This window comes from Leptopilina boulardi, unplaced genomic scaffold, assembly GCF_019393585.1.
Source record: "Leptopilina boulardi isolate dan_hultmark-lab unplaced genomic scaffold, ZJU_Lbou_2.1 LbouV2_392, whole genome shotgun sequence".
NCBI classification, from domain to species: Eukaryota; Metazoa; Arthropoda; class Insecta; order Hymenoptera; family Figitidae; genus Leptopilina; species Leptopilina boulardi.
In genome coordinates this window covers 4,872,987-4,898,729 of record NW_026137965.1, presented here as the reverse complement: position 1 = coordinate 4,898,729, position 25,743 = coordinate 4,872,987, and the positions used below count along the sequence as shown (strand labels likewise).

General features: G+C 29.1%; 1 protein-coding gene across 1 annotated transcript in view; it reads left to right on the top strand.

The window, feature by feature from the left end:
• Positions 1-25,434, top strand: part of LOC127288555 (iroquois-class homeodomain protein IRX-3-like) — a 46,466-nt gene extending 21,032 nt beyond the window's left edge. The window contains exons 2-5 of the mRNA XM_051316071.1: positions 5,538-6,029; positions 8,288-8,400; positions 23,075-23,379; positions 23,494-25,434. Coding sequence (XP_051172028.1) covers positions 5,538-6,029; positions 8,288-8,400; positions 23,075-23,379; positions 23,494-24,425 — 1,842 coding nt within the window. The 3' untranslated portion in view covers positions 24,426-25,434. The remainder of the gene's footprint in view (positions 1-5,537; positions 6,030-8,287; positions 8,401-23,074; positions 23,380-23,493) is intronic.
• The last annotated feature ends 309 nt before the right edge of the window (positions 25,435-25,743 follow it).

Genomic DNA, 25,743 nt, shown 5'->3' with positions numbered 1-25,743 from the left:
TTTGGATAAATAATATTTCGGAGAAATTTAACTTCGGGTAAATAATAATTCGGACAAATTCAAATTCGGGTAAATAATAATTCGGACAAATAATATTTTGGAAAAATTTTAATTCGAGTAAATAATAATTCGGAGAAATTTAAATTCGAGCAAATAATAACTCGGACAAATTTAAATTCGAGTAAATAATAACTCGGACAAATTCAAATTCGGGTAAATAATAATTCGGACAAACTTAAATTTGGATAAATAATATTTCGGAGAAATTTAACTTCGGGTAAATAATAATTCGGACAATTTTAAATTCGGGTAAATAATAATTCGGATAAATAATAATTCGGAAAAATTTTAATTCGAATAAATAATTTAGACAAATTTAAATTCGAGTTACAGCTTTTAAATGGTATTACAGTCTTTTAAAATCACTGCGTCTTTGAAATTATATTTTCACTTTAAGTATATACAAAACACTTTTGTTATCGAAATAAAATTTTGATACGATGTTTTTTTTTTTTAAATATATAGATATTTTTAATGGAAACAACTATTTACATAACGTGCAAAGCATATCATTGCCCCAAATAAATATATATATACTATATATATATATATTGCCAGAGAATATTTGCAATAGGGCAATTAAAGAGTGCGCGCATTATATGCATATTATAAGAATGTTAATGGACTTTTGCATTATTATAAATGCAAAGAGTGCGCCATACAAGAAAAAAAAAGAAATTAACACGCAATGTGTATTTTATACATATAATGTCGGGAGAGGTGTAATATGGATTAATAAGTGCGAATCAGATATATATACAAAAAACATTATTTTAAAATTCAGTGTTTAAACCTTGCTTTCACTCCATAAAGTGCATTTATCACATACTTTTTTACATCTGCTTGTAAACCGTTTTTTTATTCTCTTTTTTTTAATTAAAACACGAGTTTTTTTTTTTTTTTTTTTTTTTTTTTGAAAGAAAAAAGAAATGCAGGTCAAACGGATAATATTTTTTTGATAATGAGTTTGAAATAATTAAATTTTATATATTGGTGCGGTAATTTTATATATTGTTCTAATCTATAATTATACTCTAAGTATATACAGTCATTAGAGTGTGGAGAATTGGAAATGTCCATTACGATATCAGATAAATTAGGTTTTTGCACTAACAATAATGATTGAGACTAAATATACATATATATATATATATATATGTGTATTTAGAGGCGAATTGTTTTTTGAAAAATTTATTAAGATGTTGTTAAAACTACCTTTTGCAAAGTTGACTATAATTTACCAATATGTGGGTTTTTTTTTTTATTCTTTTATTTATTATTTTATTTTATAGTATTTTTTAGCCATTAGTTCCGAAAATTATAATTAAATTTTTCTCTGCGTTTAATATTAGGATTTATATTAAACATTAAAGAAAATTTATAGAAATGGGATCACAGTGGCACTGGTACCAGTACTGTGCCAGTAGACTCTAAATTTTTTTTAGTAAATTGCACTTTAATCATATACTAAGTACTATACTAAATGCTACTAAATACTACCGAATACTACTAAATATATTAAATGCTATACTAAATACATTAAATACTACTAAATACTACTAAATACTACTAAATACTATACTAAATACATTAAATACTACAAATACTTTTGAATACTACACTAAATGCTACTAAATACTACCGAATACTAAATACTATTAAATACTATACTGAATGCTACTAAATACTACCGAATACTACTAAATATATTAAATACTGCTAATACTATTGAATAATATACTAAATACTACTAAATACAACCGAATACTACTAAATACTATACTGAATACTTCTAAATACATTAAATACTGCTAATACTATTGAATACTATACTCAATACTACTAAATACTACCGAATACTACTAAATACTATTAAATACTATACTGAATGCTACTAAATACTATTTAATACTATACTGAATGCTACTAAATACTATTGAACACTACTAAATACATTAAATACTACTAAATACTACTAAATACTACTAAATACTATACTAAATGCTACTAAATACATTAAATACTACTAATACTATTGAATACTATACTAAATATTACCGAATACTAAATACTATTAAATACTATAGTGAATGCTACTAAATACTAACGAATACTACTAAATACATTAAATACTACTAATACTATTGAATACTATACTAAATGCTACTAAATATTACTAAATACATTAAATACTACTAATACTATTAAATACTTCTAATATTATTGAATACTATACTGAATGCTACTAAATACTACCGAATACTACTAAATACTATTTAATACTATACTGAATGCTACTAAATACTATTGAACACTACTAAATACATTAAATACTATACTAAATACTATTAAATACTATACTAAATGCTACTAAATACATTAAATACTACTAATAGTATTGAATACTATACTAAATATTACCGAATACTAAATACTATTAAATACTATACTGAATGCTACTAAATACTAACGAATACTACTAAATACATTAAATACTAATAATACTATTAAAATAAGCAAAATTGAATTAAAACAATAAGCGTTGCAGCTTATTTAAATGCCTTTTAATTTTTTGTTTACTAAATACTATAACTATGCAAAATTTATTTATATAACACTAAACGGTCCAAACGAAAACGAACCCGAAAAATTTAAATGTTTAAAGAATTAAATCACTCTAGTGACTATACATCAAGTACAAAACCTTGTTCAAAAACTGATCCAGTTTTACATATATATATATACATATATATACAAGTGTTGATAATATGAAATAATATTATGACTTGTTAATATTACTGTATAAATCTGAGCAAAGAGAGGAACTTTTTTTTTTTTTTTTTTTTTTTTTTGAAGAGGCAGCTGTTTCTAAAGAAGGATTTTTATACCCCTCTCCAAATGTGGATCAGGGACATTTCTAGTAGCAACTGAATATCAGCGGCATTATTTCTCAGAAAGTAAACCCCCATATCCAAAGCGTTGGACATAATACCTATAGCCTCATTAATTCCATATCAAACACTACGGCTAAATAGATTAGCGGCTTGAGTGCCTTTCGCTTGCCTTTCAGGCCTTAAACAAACCCATAGCCAAAGCTATATATGGAAGACCCAAACATATTGTCGTTCTTGAATTTTGTATTGGTGTGTAAAATGATGTGACAGCTCTTGCATGTATGTGTGTGTGTGTGTACATTGTGGTACCGCGTTAATGCGTGTCGTTGCTGCGAATTCGAGAACCAACTGTCGCAGGACGTGCGAAGCGAAGGGATCGACGAATTTTAACCCACACACACATATATATATATATTTGAGTGTATATATATAAACAGGGAAGCATGCAGTCGGCTCGCATTGCCATCAGTTACACGATGTAAGGTGCTGAGTTTTAACGACGAGATTGACGTCAGTGGGTGGTAATAAAAGTTGCAAAAAAGAGCCCTATCATATTTACACAATACACATTAAAGAATTGATAATTTTTTTTAAAAAACAATGTCGTCAAATTACCAATTTGCGAGCAGGAAAAAAGTGCTGTAAACAGTTTCTATATAGTTGACTGTCTAGAAACTGGATAGCACAACTATTCAGACAATTCTAAAAAAACTGGATAGTTTTCTTATAGTTAAATTATCTAAAAACCAGATAGAATAACTGTCTTAATACTAGATAGTTAGCAGCAGATAGTTTGCACATAGTTTAACTATCTAGAAACTAGATAGTATGACTGTCCTGATAGTAGATAGTTAGCCTTAAATAGTTTCTATATACTCAAAGTATCTAAAAACTAGATAATATAACTGTCCTGCTACTAGATAGTTTCTCTACAGTTCAAGTACATAGAAACTAAATAGTATAACTGTCCTGAGAATTCTACAGAACCTAGATAGTTTTCTTATAGTTAAACTATCAAGAAACTGAATTGTATAACTATCTTAATACTAGAAAGTTTCTATACAGTTATTTAGAAACTAGATAGTATAACTGTCCTGATGCTAGATAGTTAGCACTAGATAGTTTCCATACAATTCTAGTATTCAGAAACTAGATAGCATAACTATTCTGCGACAATTTTACGAAAGTTTTTTTATCGTTAAACTTACTATAAACTAGATAGTACAACTGTCCTAATACTAGATAGCAGTAGAAACTTTCCACACAGTTCGGATATCTAGAAACTAGAGAGTATAACTGTTCTGATGCTAGATAGTTAGCGCTGTATAGATTCCATATAGTTTAAGTTTCTATAAACTATACAGCATTACTGTTTAAATAATCTAGTTGCACTAGATAGTTTCCAAACAGTTCAAGTATCTAGAAACTAGAGAGTATAACTGTCCTAATGCTAGATAGCACTAGATACTTTCCACATAGTTTAACTATCTAGAAACTAGATAGTATGACACTCCTGATAGTAGATAGTTAGCCTTAAATTGTTTCTATATACTAAAAGTATCTAAAAACTAGATAATATAACTGTCCTGCTACTAGACAGTTTCTCTACAGTTCAAGTATTTAGAAACTAGAAAGTATAACTGTAATGACAATTCTACAGAACCTAGATAGTTTTCTTATAGTTAATCTATCAAGAAACTGGATAGTATAACTATGTTAATACTAGATAGCAGTAAATACTTTCCACCCAGTTCGAGAATCTAGAAACTAGATAGTATAACTGTTCTGATGCTAGATAGTTAGCGCTGTATATAGATTCCATATAGTTTAAGTTTCTATAAACTATACGGCATTACTATTCTTCTAATTCTAAAAAACTAGGCAGGCCAAATAGTTTCCTCATAGTTAAATTATCTAGAAACTAATCAGTATAACTGTCCTGATACTCGATAGTTACCACTAGATAGTTTCCACATAGTTTAACTATCTAGAAACTAGATAGTATTACTGTTTAAATAATCTAGTTGCACTAGATAGTTTCCAAACTGTTCAAATGTCTAAAAACTAAATATAGTATAACTGTCCTGATACTGGATAGTTTCCATACAGTTGAAGTATGTAGAAACTAGAGAGTATAACTGTCCTAATGCTAGATAGCACTAGATACTTTCCACATAGGTTAACTATCTAGAAACTGGATAGTATGACTATTTTAATAATCTAGTTGCCCTAGATAGTTTCCATATAGTTCTAGTATTCAGAAACTAGACAACATAACTATTCTGACAATTCCACAAAACCTAGATAGTTTTCTTATAGTTAAACTGTCTAGAAACTAGATAGTTTTATTATAGTTAAACTATCTAGAAACTAGATAGTTTTATTATAGTTAAACTGGCTAGAAACTAGATTAGTAAAATTATCAAAAAAAAAAAAAATAAAAATTCGTCAAAAAAATAGAAAATAAATTTAAATATTTTAAAAAAATGTTTTAGTGTAAAAAAAATTAATTCTTTCTGAAAAAATGGTAAAAAAATGAAGTTTTATAATAATTTTTCCGATTTTTCTTTGTTTTTGTTACAGTGTCCTGTGACAGTGAGTACGTCATCGTTAGCGTCATCGCCATCGCCGGCATCGGCGCCAATATTAAGCGTTAGTAGTGCATCTTCGTTAGGAAGTGGAATTGGTGTTAATCATCCTTTAAATAATCCTAGTTTACAAACCTCAAGAATGGCTGTGACGAGTGCAGTAGTACGACCACCCGGAAGTCCAACGACATCGGTGAGTCCATCTCAACCCCACCCGCCGCCGACGGCTGGTGGTGGTGGTGGTCCAGCAGGTGGAAGATGCTGTGACACTGGTAGACCAATTTATACCGATCCATTGACGGGAAATACTGTTTGCTCATGTCAATATGAACTTCTTGGTGGTTACCAAAGACTTGGTGCTCTTCCTACCACGGCACTTTCAATGTATACTGCGCCTTATGCCGCGGCCGCAGCTGCTGCAGCATCCGAAGGAATGGCTGCCTATTTCCCCGGATTAGCTGAACAGGGTCACTTCTACTCTCCCACTGTAAGTATTTTTCATTCTTTTCTATATTTATTTATAATAATAATAATAATCATAATTAATATTATTAATTTTTATTATTTTCCATTTATTTATTGGTATAAATTTTTTTAAATCCCAGCATAAAAAATGGATTAAAGTATATTTCTAAAATTCAGTATTCTCAAATTTAAATAAATCTTAACAAAAATAAATATATCGATTTAATTATAAACGAAGAATAATTTATTTTCTTAATGTGGAAATTTTGTTTTAGCATATATATATATATATATATATTCTATTTTATTCATCTAATTAAATTTTCGTTCGAAACAATAGAAAAAAAAGACCGTCTATTATTGATCATAAAAAAAAACCGAACACGATACAAAATTTACAGAAAACATAAAAAAGCTTTTTTGATTTCTGTTTTTCATGACGAATTGTACAGAACATGAGTATAAATAATTATCAACATCAAAATTATATTTATTTTTATAATTTATATAAGTTGGAATTTAAAAATATAAATTTAAAAAATATATATAGAATAAATAATAACAATATATATATATATATATATATATTTTATAAATAAATAATAATATAATAAATATAAACAAAATTTTATGAAAATTATATATTTGTGAAAAAAAAAAATTTTTTCGCTTCCGCGTTCTTGCAATTATTACTCAAACATATAAAGGATAATAAAAATATGAAACAATTTTTTTTTTTTTTTTTTTTGATCAGTTTGTTAAATAATTGACGAAATTAATAAATATATAAAGTTTTGAATTATGTTTTTGAAAAAAAAAAAAAATGAAGAATTTATTTTTTGCTCACGCACAAATATCAACACGTGTCATTTCGTGTAATCGAAAAAACATGAGCAAATATGACAAATATTTAACGTTTATATAAATTATTATATACAAAATTATTTCAATATTTCAATATTAATTGTCTGAATTTATCAAATGTTAAGTATATATATAAAACTTTTCTTTTTTCCTTACAATTTTTTTTTTTGCATTTTTTTTTTATGTAACATATGTAAAATTAAAAAATGATTACTATATTATTATTTACTATTCTTATCAGTACTATATTATTATTATTATTATTATTATTATTATTATTATTATTATTATTATTATTATTATTTTTATTATTTTTATTATTTTTATTATTATTATTATTATTATTATTTAAGTATATCATTTTTTATAATAAATTTTAGAATTTTTTTAATTACATTTTTTTGAAAGCAGAGAAAATAAAAATTTTCTGTATGAAATAAATATATATGTATATATAAAGATGTTATCATTTTAATATAATCATAAAAGTGTTAAAAACGCGTTGACTGTCGTTTCAAATACGTATGAGGTTATCGGACCACACAAAGAGAACGAAGAAATTATATGCTTGGCATTTATTATGAATCCGTCGTTTTAAAAGAGGATATTACAGTGGAACACTGTCATGGCTATACACTGATGCTTTTTTGTTATCGAATCGTTAACGATCGAATTTACGACAGTCCACTATCCGCGCACGCACTCACATATATATATATATATATATATATTATAAGATCACGAAATAAAGAAAGACAATATTCTTTTCATATTTCTTTTAAGTCCCATATGCTTTTGTTGTTGTTTTTTTTTTTTTTTTTTTTTTTTTTGTCAACCATCAAACTTGAGAGCAATTATTTTTTTTCCCCTGAAATTTATTTGAATTAAAATCACAATTTTTTAATAAGCAAAAAAATGAGAAGCCAATTTTTTGCCCCTTTCTACAAGGGCAAAAAAAAAAATAATAATAATAATTTATTATATAGCCAATAAGGAAAAAAATAAGAAACTACTTTTTTGCCCCCTTATACGGGCGGCAAAAATAATAATAATAATAATAATAATAATAATAATAATAATAATAATAATTTAATACATATAATTAGTAAGTATCAAAATAAGAAGTCAATTTTTGACCTTGTATACAGGAGTAATAATAATAATTTATTTTTATTATAAATTTATTTTAAAAGTATAATAATCAACTCCTCTTTATAGGCAAAAAAATATAAGAAAAAAATTTGAGAAAATCAAATACGAAAATATCAAAAGAGAAAATATTTATATTGTTTTTGTGAATATTTAATTTAAGAGGGAAAGAAAAAAAGATCAAAAGAAATATTAAGAAAGAACAAAGGGGAAATTTAATATTTGAAAATTGAGAAAAAATGTTTATTTTATTTTTTTTTGTTCCAGGCTACTGGATTGGATCTCAAAGAAAATCTAGGCGCTGGTGCAGCGGCGTGGCCTTATCCATCGGTTTATCCGCATCCGTATGAAGCAGCATTTGCGAGTTATCCCTTCAGTGGGTAAGTGAATAAATCCACCTTCTATATAAACATGATTAATGTAACATTTCAAGTTATATATCCGCAACGATATAATACATTTTTCAAAAAAAAAAAAAAAAAAAAAATCTCTCACACACTCACCTCACTCGGTTTTCATGCTTTCTTATGCACATTTGCAATTTCAAATATATATATAAAAATAATGAATCCGAGACAGCAGTGTACGCGGCAAAGAGAGAAATTAAATATTCATGGAAGTATATATGTAGAGAGAGAGAGAGAGAGGAGAAGTTGAAGAGAGAAAATTATTTTTAAAATAATTGAAAGCTTTCATGCCTTATTGCATCGTACACATAGTGATATCACGAGGCTCCCGAATGAACCCGAGAAAGAGAGAGAGAGAAATGTTTATCTCACCAAGAAATAATTAATTCTTCATAAATCATTCAACTTGAGCGTTTTATACTTTTATATCGTGTATATATGTATATATGAGGAATATACAAACACCTTTGGCTTTAATTGATTCAAAAAATGGTGCACGATTGAATCTTAGGTTCTTCAAAAAGATTTGAAAAAATTATTTAATTAGTAACACAATTTCTTTTAGTAAAAAATATAGAATTAGAAAAGGTTTTAATAAAAAGATTTTAGTAGAAAAGGTTTTAATAGAAAAAATTTTAGTACGCAAGATTTTAGTAAGAAGGATTTTAGTTAGAAAAGGTTATAATCAGAAAGATTTTACTAACAAGAGTTTCAGTCGAAATGGTTTTAGTTATAGAAAAGGTTTAAGTAATAAAGGTTTTAGTAAGCAAGATTGTAGTAGAAAAGGTTTCAGTTAAAAAGGCTTTACTAGAAAAGGTTATAGTAGAATTGTTTTAGTAATAAAGGTTTTAGTACGCAAGGTTTTAGTAGAAAAGGCTTTAGTTAAAAAAGGATTTAGTATATAGAAAAGCTTATAGTAGAAAAGATATTAGTTAGAAAAGGTTTTAGTAATAAAGGTTTTAGTAGAAAAGGTTTTAGTTAAAAAAGGTTTTAGTAGAAAAGGTTTTAGTTAGAAAAGGTTTTAGTACGCAAGGTTTTAGTAGAAAAGGTTTTAGTTAAAAAAGGATTTAGTATATAGAAAAGCTTATAGTAGAAAAGGTATTAGTTAGAAAAGGTTTTAGTAATAAAGATTTTAGTACGAAAGATTTTAGTTAAGAAAGGTTTTAGTAGAAAAGGTTTTAGTTAAAAAAGCATATAGTAGAAAAGGTTTTAGTTAGAAAAGGTTTTAGTACGCAAGGTTTTAGTACGCAAGGTTTTAGTAGAAAAGGTTTTAGTTAAAAAAGGATTTAGTATATAGAAAAGCTTATAGTAGAAAAGGTATTAGTTAGAAAAGGTTTTAGTAATAAAGATTTTAGTACGAAAGATTTTAGATAAGAAAGGTTTTAGTAGAAAAGGTTTTAGTTAAAAAAGCATATAGTAGAAAAGGTTTTAGTTAGAAAAGGTTTTAGTACGCAAGGTTTTAGTACGCAAGGTTTTAGTAGAAAAGGTTTTAGTTAAAAAAGGATTCAGTATATAGAAAAGCTTTTAGTAGAAAAGGTATTAGTTAGAAAAGGTTTTAGTAATAAAGATTTTAGTACGAAAGATTTTAGTTAAGAAAGGTTTTAGTAGAAAAGGTTTTAGTTAAAAAAGCATATAGTAGAAAAGGTTTTAGTTAGAAAAGGTTTTAGTACGCAAGGTTTTAGTAGAAAAGGTTTTAGTTAAAAAAGGATTTAGTATATAGAAAAGGTTTTAGTAATAAAGATTGTAGTACGCAAGGTTTTAGTTAAGAAAGGTTTTAGTAGAAAAGGTTTTATAGTTAGAAAAGGTTTTAGTACGCAAGGTTTTAGTAGAAAAGGTTTTCGTTAAAAAGGTTTTAATAGAAAAGGTTTCAGCAAATAAAAATTAGCATTGTTAAAAAAGGTTTTAGTAGAAAAGATTTTATTAAAAAAAGTTTCAGTAAAAAAATTAGTAATTTAGTAAAAAAAAGGTTTTAGTAAAAAAAGTTTAGGTTAAAAACAAATAACCATTAGTTAAAAAGGTTTTTAGTAAAAAAAAAAATCGATTCCTCTTTTACTTTTTCTTGCTTTTATTACAAAAACGTAGTTTTTTCTTGCAAATTGGTGACAATTATTTTCATTACTTGAAAGGTGACAATAATAATTATTCTCGTCACAATTTCTATTTAGTTTTAAGTTTTAAATAAATTTTATTTACTGGAAAATAGAAGTAAACATAGTAATTTTCTTTATATATATATGTAGTGTTATTTGTTGTATATAAAAGCAATTTTTCGTATATATACATATATATAATAGTTACGTGCGAGGGGATTGCGTCGCAATCAGCACTTTGACGAACTTTAGCGCGCTTTAGCCGTATGTTAAAGATAACGAGCGGCGAGTAACACATAAACATTCTAATAAATTAGCGTTCAAATGACCCGCGACTGTCGCCTCAGGCTTTTTTCTTGCTTGACTTTATAGAATCGCGTGTCATAACTCGACCGGTGAAAGGTCCATATTGATAAATCAATCTTTTGCCGCTGAAGATTAGAAATCGGACTATAAGAGTAGGGGAGAGAGAGAGAGAAAAGGAGAAAGAGAGAGAAAAAGAAAAAAAGAGATAAAAAAAAGACACAAGAAGGACAACTTGAGAATAAGTGTCATGAGTTGCGGTAATTAGTATATAATTCTATCTTTCATTACTCTCAAAGATTCAAAAATAAATTTTTTCCGTTTTAAAACGTTTTTTTTTTTAAATAAAAAAAGAAGCACCTTTTTAACTAAAACCTTTCCTACTAAAAGCATTTCTACTAAATTATATTCTTAACTAAAACCTTTTCTACTAAAACCCTTCTAATTAAAACCTTGCTGATTAGGTTTTACTAAAAAGGGTTTTAGTTAGAAAATGTTATAATAATAAAGATGTTAGTATATGCAAGGTTGTAGTAGAAAAGGTTTTAGTAATACAGGTTTTAGTACGCAAGGTTGTAGTAGAAAAGTATTACTAATACCTTTTTAACTAAAACTTTTCCTAACTAAAACCTTTTCTAACTAAAACCTTTTCTACTATAAGCTTTTTTAACTAAAACCTTTTTTTACTAAAACCTTGCGTACTACAATCTTTATTACTAAAACCTTTTCTACTATAAGCTTTTTTAACTAAAACCTTTTTTACTAAAACCTTGCGTACTACAATCTTTATTACTAAAACCTTTACTTCTAAACCCTTGCCTACTAAAACCTTTTCTAACTAAAACCATTTCTACTATAAAACCTTTTCTAACTAAAACCATTTCTACTAAAACCTTTTTTAACTAAAACCTTTTCTAACTAAAACCTTTTCTAATTAAAACCTTAATTATTTCAGTTAGTTCATTAGTTATTTTAATTATTTTAGTTAATCAGTTATTTTAAATTCGTTTTTTCTTAATGTTGTGGGGGCAATTAAATTAAGAATAAGGTATGCGGAAGTGAAATTAGGCAATGCATATAAATATATATATATATAAAAAAAATATTGCCTGGACGTTGATCAGTAACGAATTTCAATGACGAATTTAAATTGACGATGATTATTGGCACAGATGTGGTTCAAAGTCACGTCGCGCTGACTTGGTTGTTTCCCAGGTAAGGTAACGTGGGCCGACAACGCGTTGTCGGGTACCTCAAGAGGAATCTGACGTACTTCCGGTGTGCGAAACTGTTTCGTATGCGCGGAAGCGATCAAGTACTACAGCTTGCTTAGCATCCATTCGGTCTAGTCGTGGTAGTTCATTTTTTTCCCCTTCCCTTTTATCCAAGATATGTAATACCGACATATTTTTTTTTTTTTTTGGGGAAAATGAATAAAATTTACAGTTTTTATCTATCAAAATGCAAAAATGAAAAAAAAATTTATACTACAAAAAGTTATTTTTAGTACTATACAAAAAAAATTATTTGTAGTAAAAAAGTTATTTTTTTTGTAGTACTAAAAATAATTTTTTTATAGTACTAAAAATAACTTTAGTACTACAAATCATTTTTTGTAGTACCGAAAATAAATTTTTTTACTATAAATAATTTTTTGTAGTAAAAAAGAAACTTTTTTTTGTACTATATAAACACTATTTTTCAGTCATTATCACTATTTTCCGCAACATTGTCATTTTCTTCATTTGTTTCCAAGAAACAATTTAATCGCATGAAAATTCATTAAAAGCGATTAACAATTCATTTCCTTTAGTTGAACTAATTTTTCTTAAATACATTTTCTTAATTATTGAATTAATTATTCTCTCAACTTTTTTATATGTATATATATATATATATACATATATGTGTGTGCGCGAGAGTGAATTTGTCTCCTTTTGTTTATTTAGATTACGACACATCCGCCTTCGACATCTATTTCAGCTCTCCTAATTGACTTGATTAGATAACCCCATGTCGACCAGATAATGCAACATTTTCAATCCGTTACTTGATTTCCAAATTAATTACGTTTTCAATTATGCGAAAGTATATGTCTGGCATAATTGACACATTCATTTCGACAATTATGTTTTATATAATTATAGTCATCAGTTTCAAATATTTTCTGGCGGGGATCCAAAAATTTATTTATCAAAAATTAAATTCACATTCTAAGAATAATATTCCAATGGAACATTTGGAATATTCCATTGGAACAATCGGAATATTTCACTGGAACAATTGGAATATTCCATTATAGAACAATCGGAATCTTATTTTGAAAAATACCATTCACGTTTTCCGAGAATATTTCATTGGAATATTTTGAATACTCCTATGGAATATTTTGAATACTCCTGTGGAATATTCCGTTCACGTTCCGTGAATATTCCATTGGAATTCTCAATATATTCTTATACAATATTCCATTGGAATATTCGGAACATTCCTTGGGGATATTCCTTTAAAATATTCCTTTTACGTTCCGGAAATATTTCATTTGAACATTCCAAATATTTCTTTGAAATATTCGATTTGGAACAATCGCATTATTTCTTTGTAATATTCCATTAGAACATTCGGAACAATAGGAAAATTCCTTTGGAATATTTAATTACAACAATTGAAACATCTTTTGGAATATTCCATCCATATTTCCAGGAATATAAAAATGTTTTATCTTTGGAACGTTTTTGAGAAAAATTCCAGGAATATTTCATTGAAATGTTAAAGAATATTCGAAAGGAATGTTCCAAGTGAGTATTTAAGGAACGTGAATGGTTATTCTAAATGAATATTCCAGAATGTTCTAATCAAATATTCCAAAGGAATTTTCCGATTGTTACGAATGTTCTAATGGAATATTTCCAAAGAGTGAGTGGAATATTCGAAAGGAATGTTCATATTGTTACAATGCAATGTTCCAAGGGAATATTCATGGAACGTGAACAAGAATATTCCAGAGGAATTTCCCGAATGTTTTAATGGAATAATCCGAACGAATGTTTCTATTGTTCCAATGTAATGTTCCAAGGGAATATTCACGGAGCGTGAACGAGAATATTCCAAAGGAATATTCCGAATGTTCCAATGGAATATTCCGAAGGAATGTTTCTATTGTTCCAATGCAATGTTCCAAGGGAATATTCACGGAACGTGAATGGAATATTCTGAATGTTCAAATGGAATATTCTGAATATTTCCGTAGCGGGAAATGAAATATTCCACAAAAAAACTTAATTTTTTATAAGAATGACAGTAGTATTTATTTTAATATATAAAAAAAAGTCTATAAAATGCATATAGTGTTGTTGGCATGCATGGCCGCGAGGTCGAGATCGGTCGGGTTAACGGTCTTGCTTTTCCGGCGGATTGGCCCTGCTTCCGGGGACATATAGGGTAGACAATGAAAAAAAAAAAGAAGTAGTGACTATAACCAAACGCATTTTTATATAAGAAAAAAATCGTGTTCATCGTTTGAATTTGACGAGACACGTATTAATAAGTATTGTCCGTACAACGACCGATGTGTCAGCACGCGCCTCAGGGTATAATCCATTGACAAACGTGAGATGCATTTCATTTATATATACATATATATATATATTCCCAATTTTGCTTATTTGATATTCTTTGCGTTTTTAATCGTGCAAAAAAGGCGCTTGACAAAACAAGAGTCACTATAATTAAAATTAGTTAAAAAATTTTACTAATTCAAATCAGTAATATAGTAAAATAGTAAGAAAAATAATTTTTTTTCGAATTAGTAAAAATTAACTAATTCAAAAGCAAACAGTGAGTCACTGCAATTCAAATTAGTTACAATTTTTACTAATTCCAATTAGTATAATAGTAAAAATAGTAAAAAATAGTAGCAGTAGTAAAAAAAAATAGTAAAAAATTGGTTACTATCAAATTAGTAAAATTTGACTAATTCAAAAGCGCAAAATATGAGAAACTAATGCAAATTAGTTAAAATTAAACTAATTAAAATTACTAATAGTAAAAATAGTAGTAGTAAAAGAAAAAAAAAACTCTTTCAAGAGTAGTCCAAATTATTTTGTTTCTATTACAACAATAATTAATGTCCCCCTTTTTTTTATTAATTATAAACATTGGTTATACACAAAGAAGGTGTCGAATGATAAGTATTATATTTTAAATTGAATAAAATGAGAATAAATAAATATATATATATATATATATATATATATATATATATATATATCTTAAAAGTATGCGATTTTATATTATTTAAAGTTGCGACAGCGATAATGATAAAGCGAGAGACGATGATCGAAGGTCGACCAACCGGTATACTTTATTTTCTATTTCGTCGTTTCATCCAAGTGAACACACTATATATAGTTAAAATGCAATAAATTACTATCGCGAGGTCATCAAAAAACTCAAGAAACTGATATCTGCGACTAATATATATATATACTTTTCAATATCTATTTTTTTCAATTTATTATCTTAGCCAATTTTTTTTTTATTAAAAAAAAAAGGAAGCAAATTAAAGATTTCTAAAACTGCAAATTTAAATTGAGAAAATTTATTTTATATAGAAATAGAAAATTTTATCACAATAAAACAAACTCTTCCTATATGACGTTTAGTCATTAGTAATTGAAATCGAGTGAAAGTCAATTAAAAATTAAATTATACACTTGACAAGAAATTCTAAATTTACTATTTTATATGCTATTTAAACTTTATAGTATCGTTTTTGTTTCTTAATATAGAGAGAGAGAGAGAGAGATAGAGTTTCGACATTTTTATAAAACTAAATAACTAATAAAACTAATAGAATAATAAAATAGAGAAAGAAATTGCTTGCCAATTTGTCAATCAAAAATTTTTTTAAAATTTATTCTTGATAATTGTAACTTGTCATATTTTTTTTTTTTTTTTTTTGTCAGTCAATAATTGCGGGGCAATTAATAAACTTTATATAGTTTGGAATATTTAGAGTATAGAGTTGACAATTTTAAATATATCAGAAATTTATCTTGTCATTTATTGTAATATTAATTAATTAATATTATTACGAATATTCATAGAAATATTAACATTTTTATGAATATTAATTAATTTGTTTGATTCAAATAAATGTGACGCGCTTTAAAGAAAGGGACCTTAGAAGCAAAAAAAAAAAATTATAGGTTATGTTTTTGAAATTTTTAATTGAAAATGAAAATACACAAAAAGAGGATCAATAGAAATAATTGATTATGGTAAACATAACCTATAATTCGTTTTTGCTCCTTTCTTCGGAGCGCGTTTAATTATATTTTATCTAAATAACTGTGTGATTTATTTTTCGAAATTTTTCGAACAATGTAAGAATTTGATTGAGTTACTTTTGGATGATTCAATCAAATAATTAATTAATAATTTATAATGCCTGGGACAAAAAAGGAATTATAAATTATGATTTTTTTTCACTGTAAAGTAAAATAGAGAGTTTTTTTAAAAAAATAAATTTTAATAAAAGAAACTCTTTTCGCTCTTATGTGTATTTTATTGTCAAAAGGCATTGTGAATTGAATAAAGATTAAATATATTAAATAACTATTTTGAAAGTTTAAAAATTATAATAATGCATCTGTTATTATATACATAGTTAGTAATCAGGGTTCCAAGACGTGTCACAGACTCTAAAGTACAGCTTTCTATACTCATCGGTCCTAGGGTCGAGCTATACAAAAAGCAGACCCCAGCCATAACTCGGTCATTAAATGGCAGTTCATCATCTTACGCGAGACGTCCTTATGGCATGAGCGATGTGTATATGGGGTTTTACACTAGAGACTGCCGGGCACCACATATATATATATTCACTTTCATCATTAGCCACAAATATTCTCCTCTGCCATATAATACCCTCTAGAAATTCGTGGGATACTCGTTTTCTCAGATCTGTCATGAGAATGTTTTTTTCTATATAAAAAAAAACACAATGCTCCTTTTGTTGATAAAAAAAAAAAACATATCCTTATGCTCACAAATTACTGTGCTTTAATATTCAAACTTTATTTTTGTATATTAATACAAATATTCCCATGAGCATTTTCAGTCTACAAATCAAACACTATCTTAATGTATTTATAAAAATAAAAATTCGATTTCTATGAAACATTTATTGAATCATTAAAATTTGTTTATGAGAAATGACTTCATCAACTTTGTTCGATAGATTATACAAATTTTATATTATCCTTGACAAGTTTTAAGTAAGATAAATATTTAATCAGCGGGCATTTTTTTTTTATTGTATTATGCGGCGCGCGGTTATTATGAATCTCGTCTGACCGATAAGCAACAATGTATATATATATATGTATATATATATATATGCGGGTGTGATGGAGACTTCCTATTAATTATAAACATCTTGAATACCTCAGAGGCCGTATCTGGTGATAGCTGAGCATGTACGGAATAAATAATCGCATATATATATATATAAAGAGAGGAAGTAGAAGGAAACCTGATGCCATTTCATTACAGGTTGCTTATGTCTCTGGCACAAATGTTTATCGCATAAATGCTCGCCGCGCTGTTAAATGAACTGCGAGAAAGAGAGTATATATATTCTACTATACATTGTAACATCAAAAGTTTTGTCATATTCATTAAGATATCAATGTCGTGGAGGAATCTTTAAAATGTTCTCATGCGAATTGAAAGGGTTCAATGATTTTAGATATGGTTGTGAATGAAATAGTTTGCTTTAGCTGTAGCAAAAATTTTAGTTGGGAATTTTTTCTGCATTCTAGAAATTTTAGCATCTGTAGCTGTTTATTTATACTTTAAAAAAGCATAAATACCTAACGTAAAATTTGTGGTAGAATTTTTCATTAAAAATTCTACAAATTAGCATCTGTAGCTTTTTATTTTCTGTATATACTTTACAAAAGCACTTAATTGAAAAACTAAAAAATCTGTAGCAAATTATTTAAGCCTTCTACAAATTAGCGTCTGTATAGCTAACTGATTCCTTTTCGTATACCCTAAAAAAGCACCTAATTGAAAAACTAAAAAATCTGTAGCAAATTATTTAAGCCTTCTACAAATTAGCATCTGTAGCTATAACTGATTCCTTTCCGTATACCCTAAAAAAGCACCTAACGGAAAATGTGAAAAATCTGTAGCATAATTTTTCATCAAACATATTCTACAGATTAGCATCTCTGTAGCTAATTTAATTCGCAGACTTTAAAAAAGCACCTAATGGAAAAACTAAAAAATCTGTAGCAAATTATTTAAGCCTTCTACAAATTAGCGTCTGTAGCTGATTCCTTTCCGTATACCCTAAAAAAGCACCTAACGGAAAATTTGAAAAATCTGTAGCATAATTTCCCATAAAACATTCTACATATTAGCATCAGCATCTAATTGACTCCGCACACTTATAAAAATCATCCAAATTGTTTATAAATACAGTACATATACCTTTGGTAGTCTCCTTCCATGGCAGCCATCTGAAAAATAATTCTTTGTAAATCCAGTTTAAAAATTGAATATTACGAATTAATTATTACATAAATTATAATTGCAAACATGAATTCTAATTGCAAACACAAATTGTAATTGTAAACATGAATTACTATTGTAAAACAATTTCTGTTTCATTAAAGCCAGGTAAATTTTTTAAACCTGGTATGTAAATATAAAGAAATGATGTAAGAACAAGTGGTGTGTGATAAGAGGTTTCCCTATATACATCATGTATATATATAATATAAGGCTGAAATAACCGACATGCGCGAGTTTCGTACACATAAAGATGGCGTGTTAGATTCTACTGTATACCGAAAATTGGCTACACCTCCAGCTGATAAAATGTAACCAGCGGCTTCCACGTGTATAAAAAGGAGGGTCGTGTTTGGTTAGATATCACCCTTATGCCCAACTGCTAACAAGGGGCGGAGTCCTACCAAACGAGCTCACCTGCCTTCCTCTATATACTGGCCTCACACATTTATATATATATACTCGCACATTAGGTTTTCAAATAGCCAACTAATGTGCCTTGTTTAACAAAATTTTCAATCTTTTCTTAAGTTTACATTTGCGGTTTGATTGTAGTATTTAATATATAAAATGATGCTTTAACCAAAATAGGTTACAATAATCGTGAAACGTTTCTTTAATTAAAATGGGTTTTATTATATTTAATATAATTTCATGATTATTGTAATAATGATTCTTCAACCGAAATGGGTTGTACTGTACATATAATAATTGTGAAATGATTCTTTGACAAATTCTTTTGAATTGATAAAATTCTAATAATACTAGATGTTATGAAAGTTATCATCGTCATTCAGAGCAGTTTGAATGAAAGCATTGTTGATTAAATACGAATATAGGAAATCCCAAAGAGATGTTCATGGAAACGATGTCCAATCAAATTATAATAATTTAATTGCGCTGATAAATATTTTTTACTAAGTGAAAAAGAAATTATGGTTGGTATAATCAGAACTCTTGTTATATTTCATAAGCAGAATAGTTGTTATATAGAAAAGATTAGGATTTAGGGTAACATGATTCTGATTAGATTAATCAAAATTCTGGTTATTACGATACCATTATTATTATTACGTACCATTAAGTTATTACGTACCATTACGATTCTATGGTTAGATTAATCCGAATTTTGGTTAATCCGAATTTTGGTTAGATTAATTGCAATTCTAGTTGAATTAACCACAATTCTGTTATAACAGAGAACTCATTCCAACTAAAATTTTAGTTAGGTTTCATTATGATTTAGGGTAACATATGTTTCGGGTCAGTTTAATCAGAAACCCATAATAACCAAAATTCCAGTTAGATTAATTGCAATTCTAATTAGATTAACCAAAAACTTTCCTCTTATCATTCCCTCTGTAAAAGCACCAGAAACATGAAACATTCGCAATGAGACATTAGACTTATAACAACTTGGGTATTGCAAAAGTGGTATGTCGCGACTCAAGTCTAGAAAAAAAAAAGAAGAGCAGATGAGGCGTGGAGAGGTGGTGCAGGAGGCTTGAAGAGCACGGTCCGATTAGCAATCGCCATGGAAACAAGCAGTTGATGCGATCAGTTCGCGCATGAGAGGAAAGGGCTGCGTTCGATGTGCGCCTATATTCCCTGCCGGGGCTATAGGTATATATATATATATATATATAAACCATCGTATTTAAAGCATTGCAATGATGATGGTAGACCCATGGTGAGGTTAAGGGGGATGAGAAATAGATTGGGAGGAGAGAGAGAGAGAGAGAATGAGAGAAAAGAGAATCCGGGAGAAAGCAGCAGTTCCCGTTCTCTCGGCCGGCTGCCTGTTATCATGAGAAACAAGCTTCCACTCTGATTTTTTAATCCGATCCCACCCACCCCTCTCTTTCAACTGAATTTTAAAATAACTGCAGAACGCCATTTGCTTCTCGCAAACAGACCGGGGTTAAGCTTTTGCTCTCCTTCTCTCTCTCTCTCTCTCAATTTCCCCTCTTTTTACCACTTTCTCCTACTTTTTCCATATCTCTACCTCTATACTATATATTTCTCTTTTGATGGCACTATTTTTTATCCCCTTTCTTTTATGCCTCTTTTTGATTTTGATGCAGCTTTTTTCAATATCGCATATACTCTTTGGTATGTGCGAGCGCCAGAGACGGATGGATAGGCCAGGACAGATAGAGAGATAGATATATATGAAGGCCTCTCTCGGATGCCAAATTGAAATGTTTAGCGCGTCGTTTCAGTGTGATCCATATATATATAGAGAGAGAGAGAGTCGAGCCTCTAGGCGCGCACATCCCTTGGTAGCAAAGCGCGCGCAGATAAGTGACAGTTTTATTAATTTCCCATCTCTCTGGCTACAATGCCACCCACTGATGTCACTCCTGCGAACACGAACACACAAACTTATATATATATATATATATATATATATATGTATATAGATATGGCACACGTTGTGCCTCTACATCAAGGGTTGGTTGGGATGTGAAATAAAGCTCAATAATGGCGTCGCGCCGTGACGGTGCCGCCACCCAACTTTCCACCATCCTATGTACTGTCTCTTCCATCTTTCAAGACCCGCGGGACAACCTTGGATATACTTTATTGTTTAATTTTATCATCATTTTTTTTTGGTTACGGAAGCAAAATTTTAATATATGTTCGAAAATCCAAAATGAACTAAGTTCAATTGAGGTTTGGTATAATCTAAAAGGTGCTTCTATGACAAAGTTTAGTTTCTTTTTTTGTCGGTTTCTATATTTACAGAGGCTCATAAATTTTTCGTCATTACTGCCATAATAATTCTACTCGATTCTGTTGTATCATTCCTAAATTATCACGGGAACGTTACTCGGCCATATACCATTTGGCAGTATACCAGATGAGAGCAGGATGTGTGAATCAGACTTTACTAATATAACCTAACTTACATGCCAATTTGACTAATTGTACGATTCCGTTTTGTACAGAAAGACGTCCATTTTAATTGTTTTTGAAATTTGTTGTCTACTAACAATTTTTACTGTGATTTATAAATCCAAAATTGCAAATTAATCTATATTTAAGTATACCATTTCTAAATTTAGTACTATTTGTGAATACAAAGAGCCATTTAAAAATAAGAATTGTACCGAATTCCACCGAAATTTTTGACCAAAAAGTACAGATTTTTACATAACCGAACTGCATTGGTTGAAGCAACCATTCCTTGTTTCAAACAACCTTAGGTTGAATAGAATCAGCAGTGGATTTTTTGGGGTCCTTGATACAATGGTTTAAGTAATTTGTTTATTTCAAACAAACAGAATCTGTAAGAGATTTTTTAAGGTACTTGATGCAATGGTTGAAGCAACCATTTTATTTGTTGAAGCAACCATTCCTTGTTTCAAACAACCTATCTAGTTGAATAGAATCTGCAGTGGATTTTTTGGGGTCCTTGATACAATGGTTGAAGTAATTTGTTTGTTTCAAACAAATAGAATCTGTAAGAGATTTTTTAGGGTCCTTGTTGAAGCAACTATTTTATTTATTTCAAACAACCTATGTAGTTGAATAGAATCTGTAGTGGATTTTTTAGGGTCCTTGATACAATCATATTGAAACTAGATGTTTGTTTAAATGTTTCGTTGGGGTCCTCTTTAGTAATTTATTATTTTCTGCTACATATTTTACAACTAATGAATTAAATATTTTAATGACTATATTCCCTAGCTGTAAAATATGTAGAAGAAAATAATAAATTACTAAAAATCACCCCAACCTATGGCCGATACGTTTAAACAAATAGTTTAGTTTGTATCAAAAACCCTAAAAAATCCACTACAGATTCTATCATTTGGGTCGCAAAATCAAAAATTCTATCTACTATCGACCATACTCAGATTGGTTATATCTGAAACTATTTTACAGATTCCAACTTTATTGTTCCAAAAATTCCGAATCGAAACAAGATTTTATTAAACCATACAAAAAGGCAAAAAAATTTCGCATATTTACCAAAACTTTTACCGCAGCCATTTTCGACTTTTGAGCCCTATAAGAGAATAAATTTTCAAACGATGAAAATGATAGTCACAATTAAATTTAGAGACGAAGCTATAGATTCTTATCTGTTTGAATGAAAGGCAAAAAAAATCCTAAGGAGATATCTGAAGAAGTCTCTCTCTCTCTCTCTCTCTCTCTCTCTCTCTCTCTCTTTTTCTCTCTACCGTTGGTGGTGGAAAATTTAATTTCGATCCCGTCGATTCAGCAGTTATATCCAAGTTTAATCTTTGATAAGGGTTAGTCTTTTAGTAATGGGATCCCGGAGGGTCGGTTGGACCAACCGAGACTGGGATGAGTGGAAAAAGGGACTGCGAAGATGGTAGAAAGGAAGCTTAAACCGTTAGATAGAGATCTCTGCCTCAGGACGAAAGTAATACCTACCGCTTATACCTTGAACTCGACTTTTATACGGTTGAAGCGTAACGAGCCTCACGATTGGATAACTTTTCCGACGCCAACTTTCCTCCAAGAGAGGACTCGTGTTTTTTTTTTTTTTTTTTTACTTGAAATCGAGTGTCATCCCAAGTTCTGCAAAACTCTCTCTTATTCCTTTTTTTTAACTTTCCGTTTTATAAATATATATTTACCGGAATCATAGTACTAAAATAGTAATAATAATTTATTTTCTTTTTTTTTTGTTACAGTTATGGGGTTGATTTGAATGGAGCAAGGAGGAAGAATGCAACCCGCGAAACTACCAGTACCCTTAAGGCTTGGTTAAACGAGCATAAAAAGAATCCATATCCAACGAAGGGGGAAAAAATAATGTTGGCAATTATTACAAAAATGACATTGACACAAGTGTCGACGTGGTTTGCTAATGCCCGACGGCGATTAAAGAAGGAGAACAAAATGACGTGGGAGCCAAGAAACAGGGTGGAAGATGAGGACAATAATAACGAAGACGATGATAGTGGAAGGAAGAGTGTCGATGACAAGGATCGATTAGGTAAATTCTAGAAACCGCACTTTTATACAGAAAGGATAGGTCATAAAAATACAAAAAACGATGCTTTTAAATTTTAGATTTGTAAATTAGAAAATTCTTTTTTATTTTTTCTAGATTCCAAAGACTCAGGGACTGGATCAAGTGAAGATGGCGATCGACCAGCTCATCGTTTGGATCTTCTTCATGGATCGAGTGGAGCTGGTGGATTTCCGGTGAAAGCTGAAAGTGAATGGAGTGAATCGCGAGCGGACAGTGGTCCAGATAGTCCGGAATGTCTTTTTGATCAAAGGGAACCAAGGCATCCAATGCAACTTCAACATCCGGCGTATTTACCATCGTCGCGACTCCTTCGTCATCCATCGCCCGAGGCAACATCACCAGGAAGTCATCATCTACCGCCAAGTACGAGTGCCACTTCAACCGGAAGTGCAACCACCAAACCAAGAATATGGTCCCTCGCCGATATGGCAAGCAAGGATGGTGATCAGCCTAGTCCAAATTCAGCGAGTCTTGTGTCTCCCTTTACATCATCGACGGGTGGTGGTGGTGGTGGAGGGGGAAAACTCGTCAGCCCCCTAGCAAGTAGATTACCACCTCATCATCCACTTCATCCGGCAATGCATCCCGGTTCACAATTTGTTAGACCTCATCCTGATTTTTATAGAAATTTTTACGGTTCTCTACATCAGGGTTCAGGTGATATGTCCCTTCTTGAAACGTATTCAAGAACATTAGGTGGATTGGGTGCTGCACCGGGAATTTTAACACCCACCTCCTCATCATCGTCTGATGTTAAACCCTTTTCAACTGATGTCAAATCATTTTCCACCGATGCCAAATCATTTTCCCCCGATGTTAAAACATTTAATCAAGATACTAAATTTACCACTGATGTTAAGCCTTTTTCAACAAATGGTAGCGGATTAAATAGATCACTAACAACATCATCGGGTGTTTCACCATCTTCATCATCGTCATCTGGCTCAACAGCTGGATCTGAACCACATCATCCGCCAACGGAATTAAAATCACCCGGACGACTGTGATTTTCCCTCGGGTGATTGAAAGACAATTTTTTTCATGACAATAAGAGACTATAAAATTTTTTGTAAATTAGTGTACAGAATATAATGCAAAAAAATGAAACCTTTCTTTCTCCTGGAGAAACGGATGAGTTACCCTGCTGCTTCCATGAAAAATATTTAAAAGAAAAAAAAAAAAAAGAGTAGTAGAATCCAGAAGTAGTAGTGAAATTAACGAAATACTTTTTAGATAGTATCGTATAAATATTATACATACCATACATACAAAAACAAATATAAAAAAAAAAATTATTAATATTATTTATGCGTCTGTAAATAGTAGGCCTGGTACATCCAGCCAGTGTATGTATTGTATGTAGAGTAGTGTGATAATTATTAAAATTGTATTAAATTGATAATTATAAAATAATTATTATTACGCAGTATAATAATTATTATTATTGTATCTGAAATCATTATATTCATACTAGCAATCGATGACAATTATTATTGCGACAATGATGATTATTGTTATTGCAATGTTTATAATATAAATATCGATTCATGCCTCGACATGTCAAGTTTTTGGGGTCATTAAATCCTTTCTTTTTTTTTTTGTTGATGACAATTTGTGAATCGAATCTCTTAAATGATTAAGAAAAAAAATTTGTTCTTTTATTATAATGCAATAAAAATTTTTGTTTTTCATTTATATATGAGAATCGATTAACAAAAATGTCAAAAATTAATTGTACTTCCAATTTGCGTCGCTTTCTTCTCAATAATAATTATATTGAACGAATGTGTTTTGAGAGTCTATTTGGAAAAGAAAGAAAAGAGAGCTTCTTTTTTTTAGACAATGAAGTGGTGACGCAAGGAATGTCCACATATCATGTCATGTCGTGAGTGAACGATCGCCAGTCATTCGTATCCAAATTTCATCGCCAACCTGCCGATACCACATTGGCAACGGCGGGTGGGCCTCTGTCCTTCGCAATAAACGAAATCATTACGAAATCATTAAAAAAAAATATATATATATCTCTCTCTTTTTTCTCAATTTACCTATCAATCATCCTTAATCCAATTTTTCTTTGATTTTTTTTCTCACTATTTTTCGTTTAAATTAAATAATAATGCAAAAAAATAATAATAATTTTAATAATTAAAAAAAAAATTAATTTTAAATAAAATTATTTTTTAATTAAATTTTTTTATTTATTTGCCAAAAAGTTTAGAATTTTTTTTTTTTTTTTTGAAATTCAAATATAAAGAGAATTTTTTAAATAAATAATTTACATTTAATTGTAAAATTATTTAATTTTTATAAACAATTGCAATT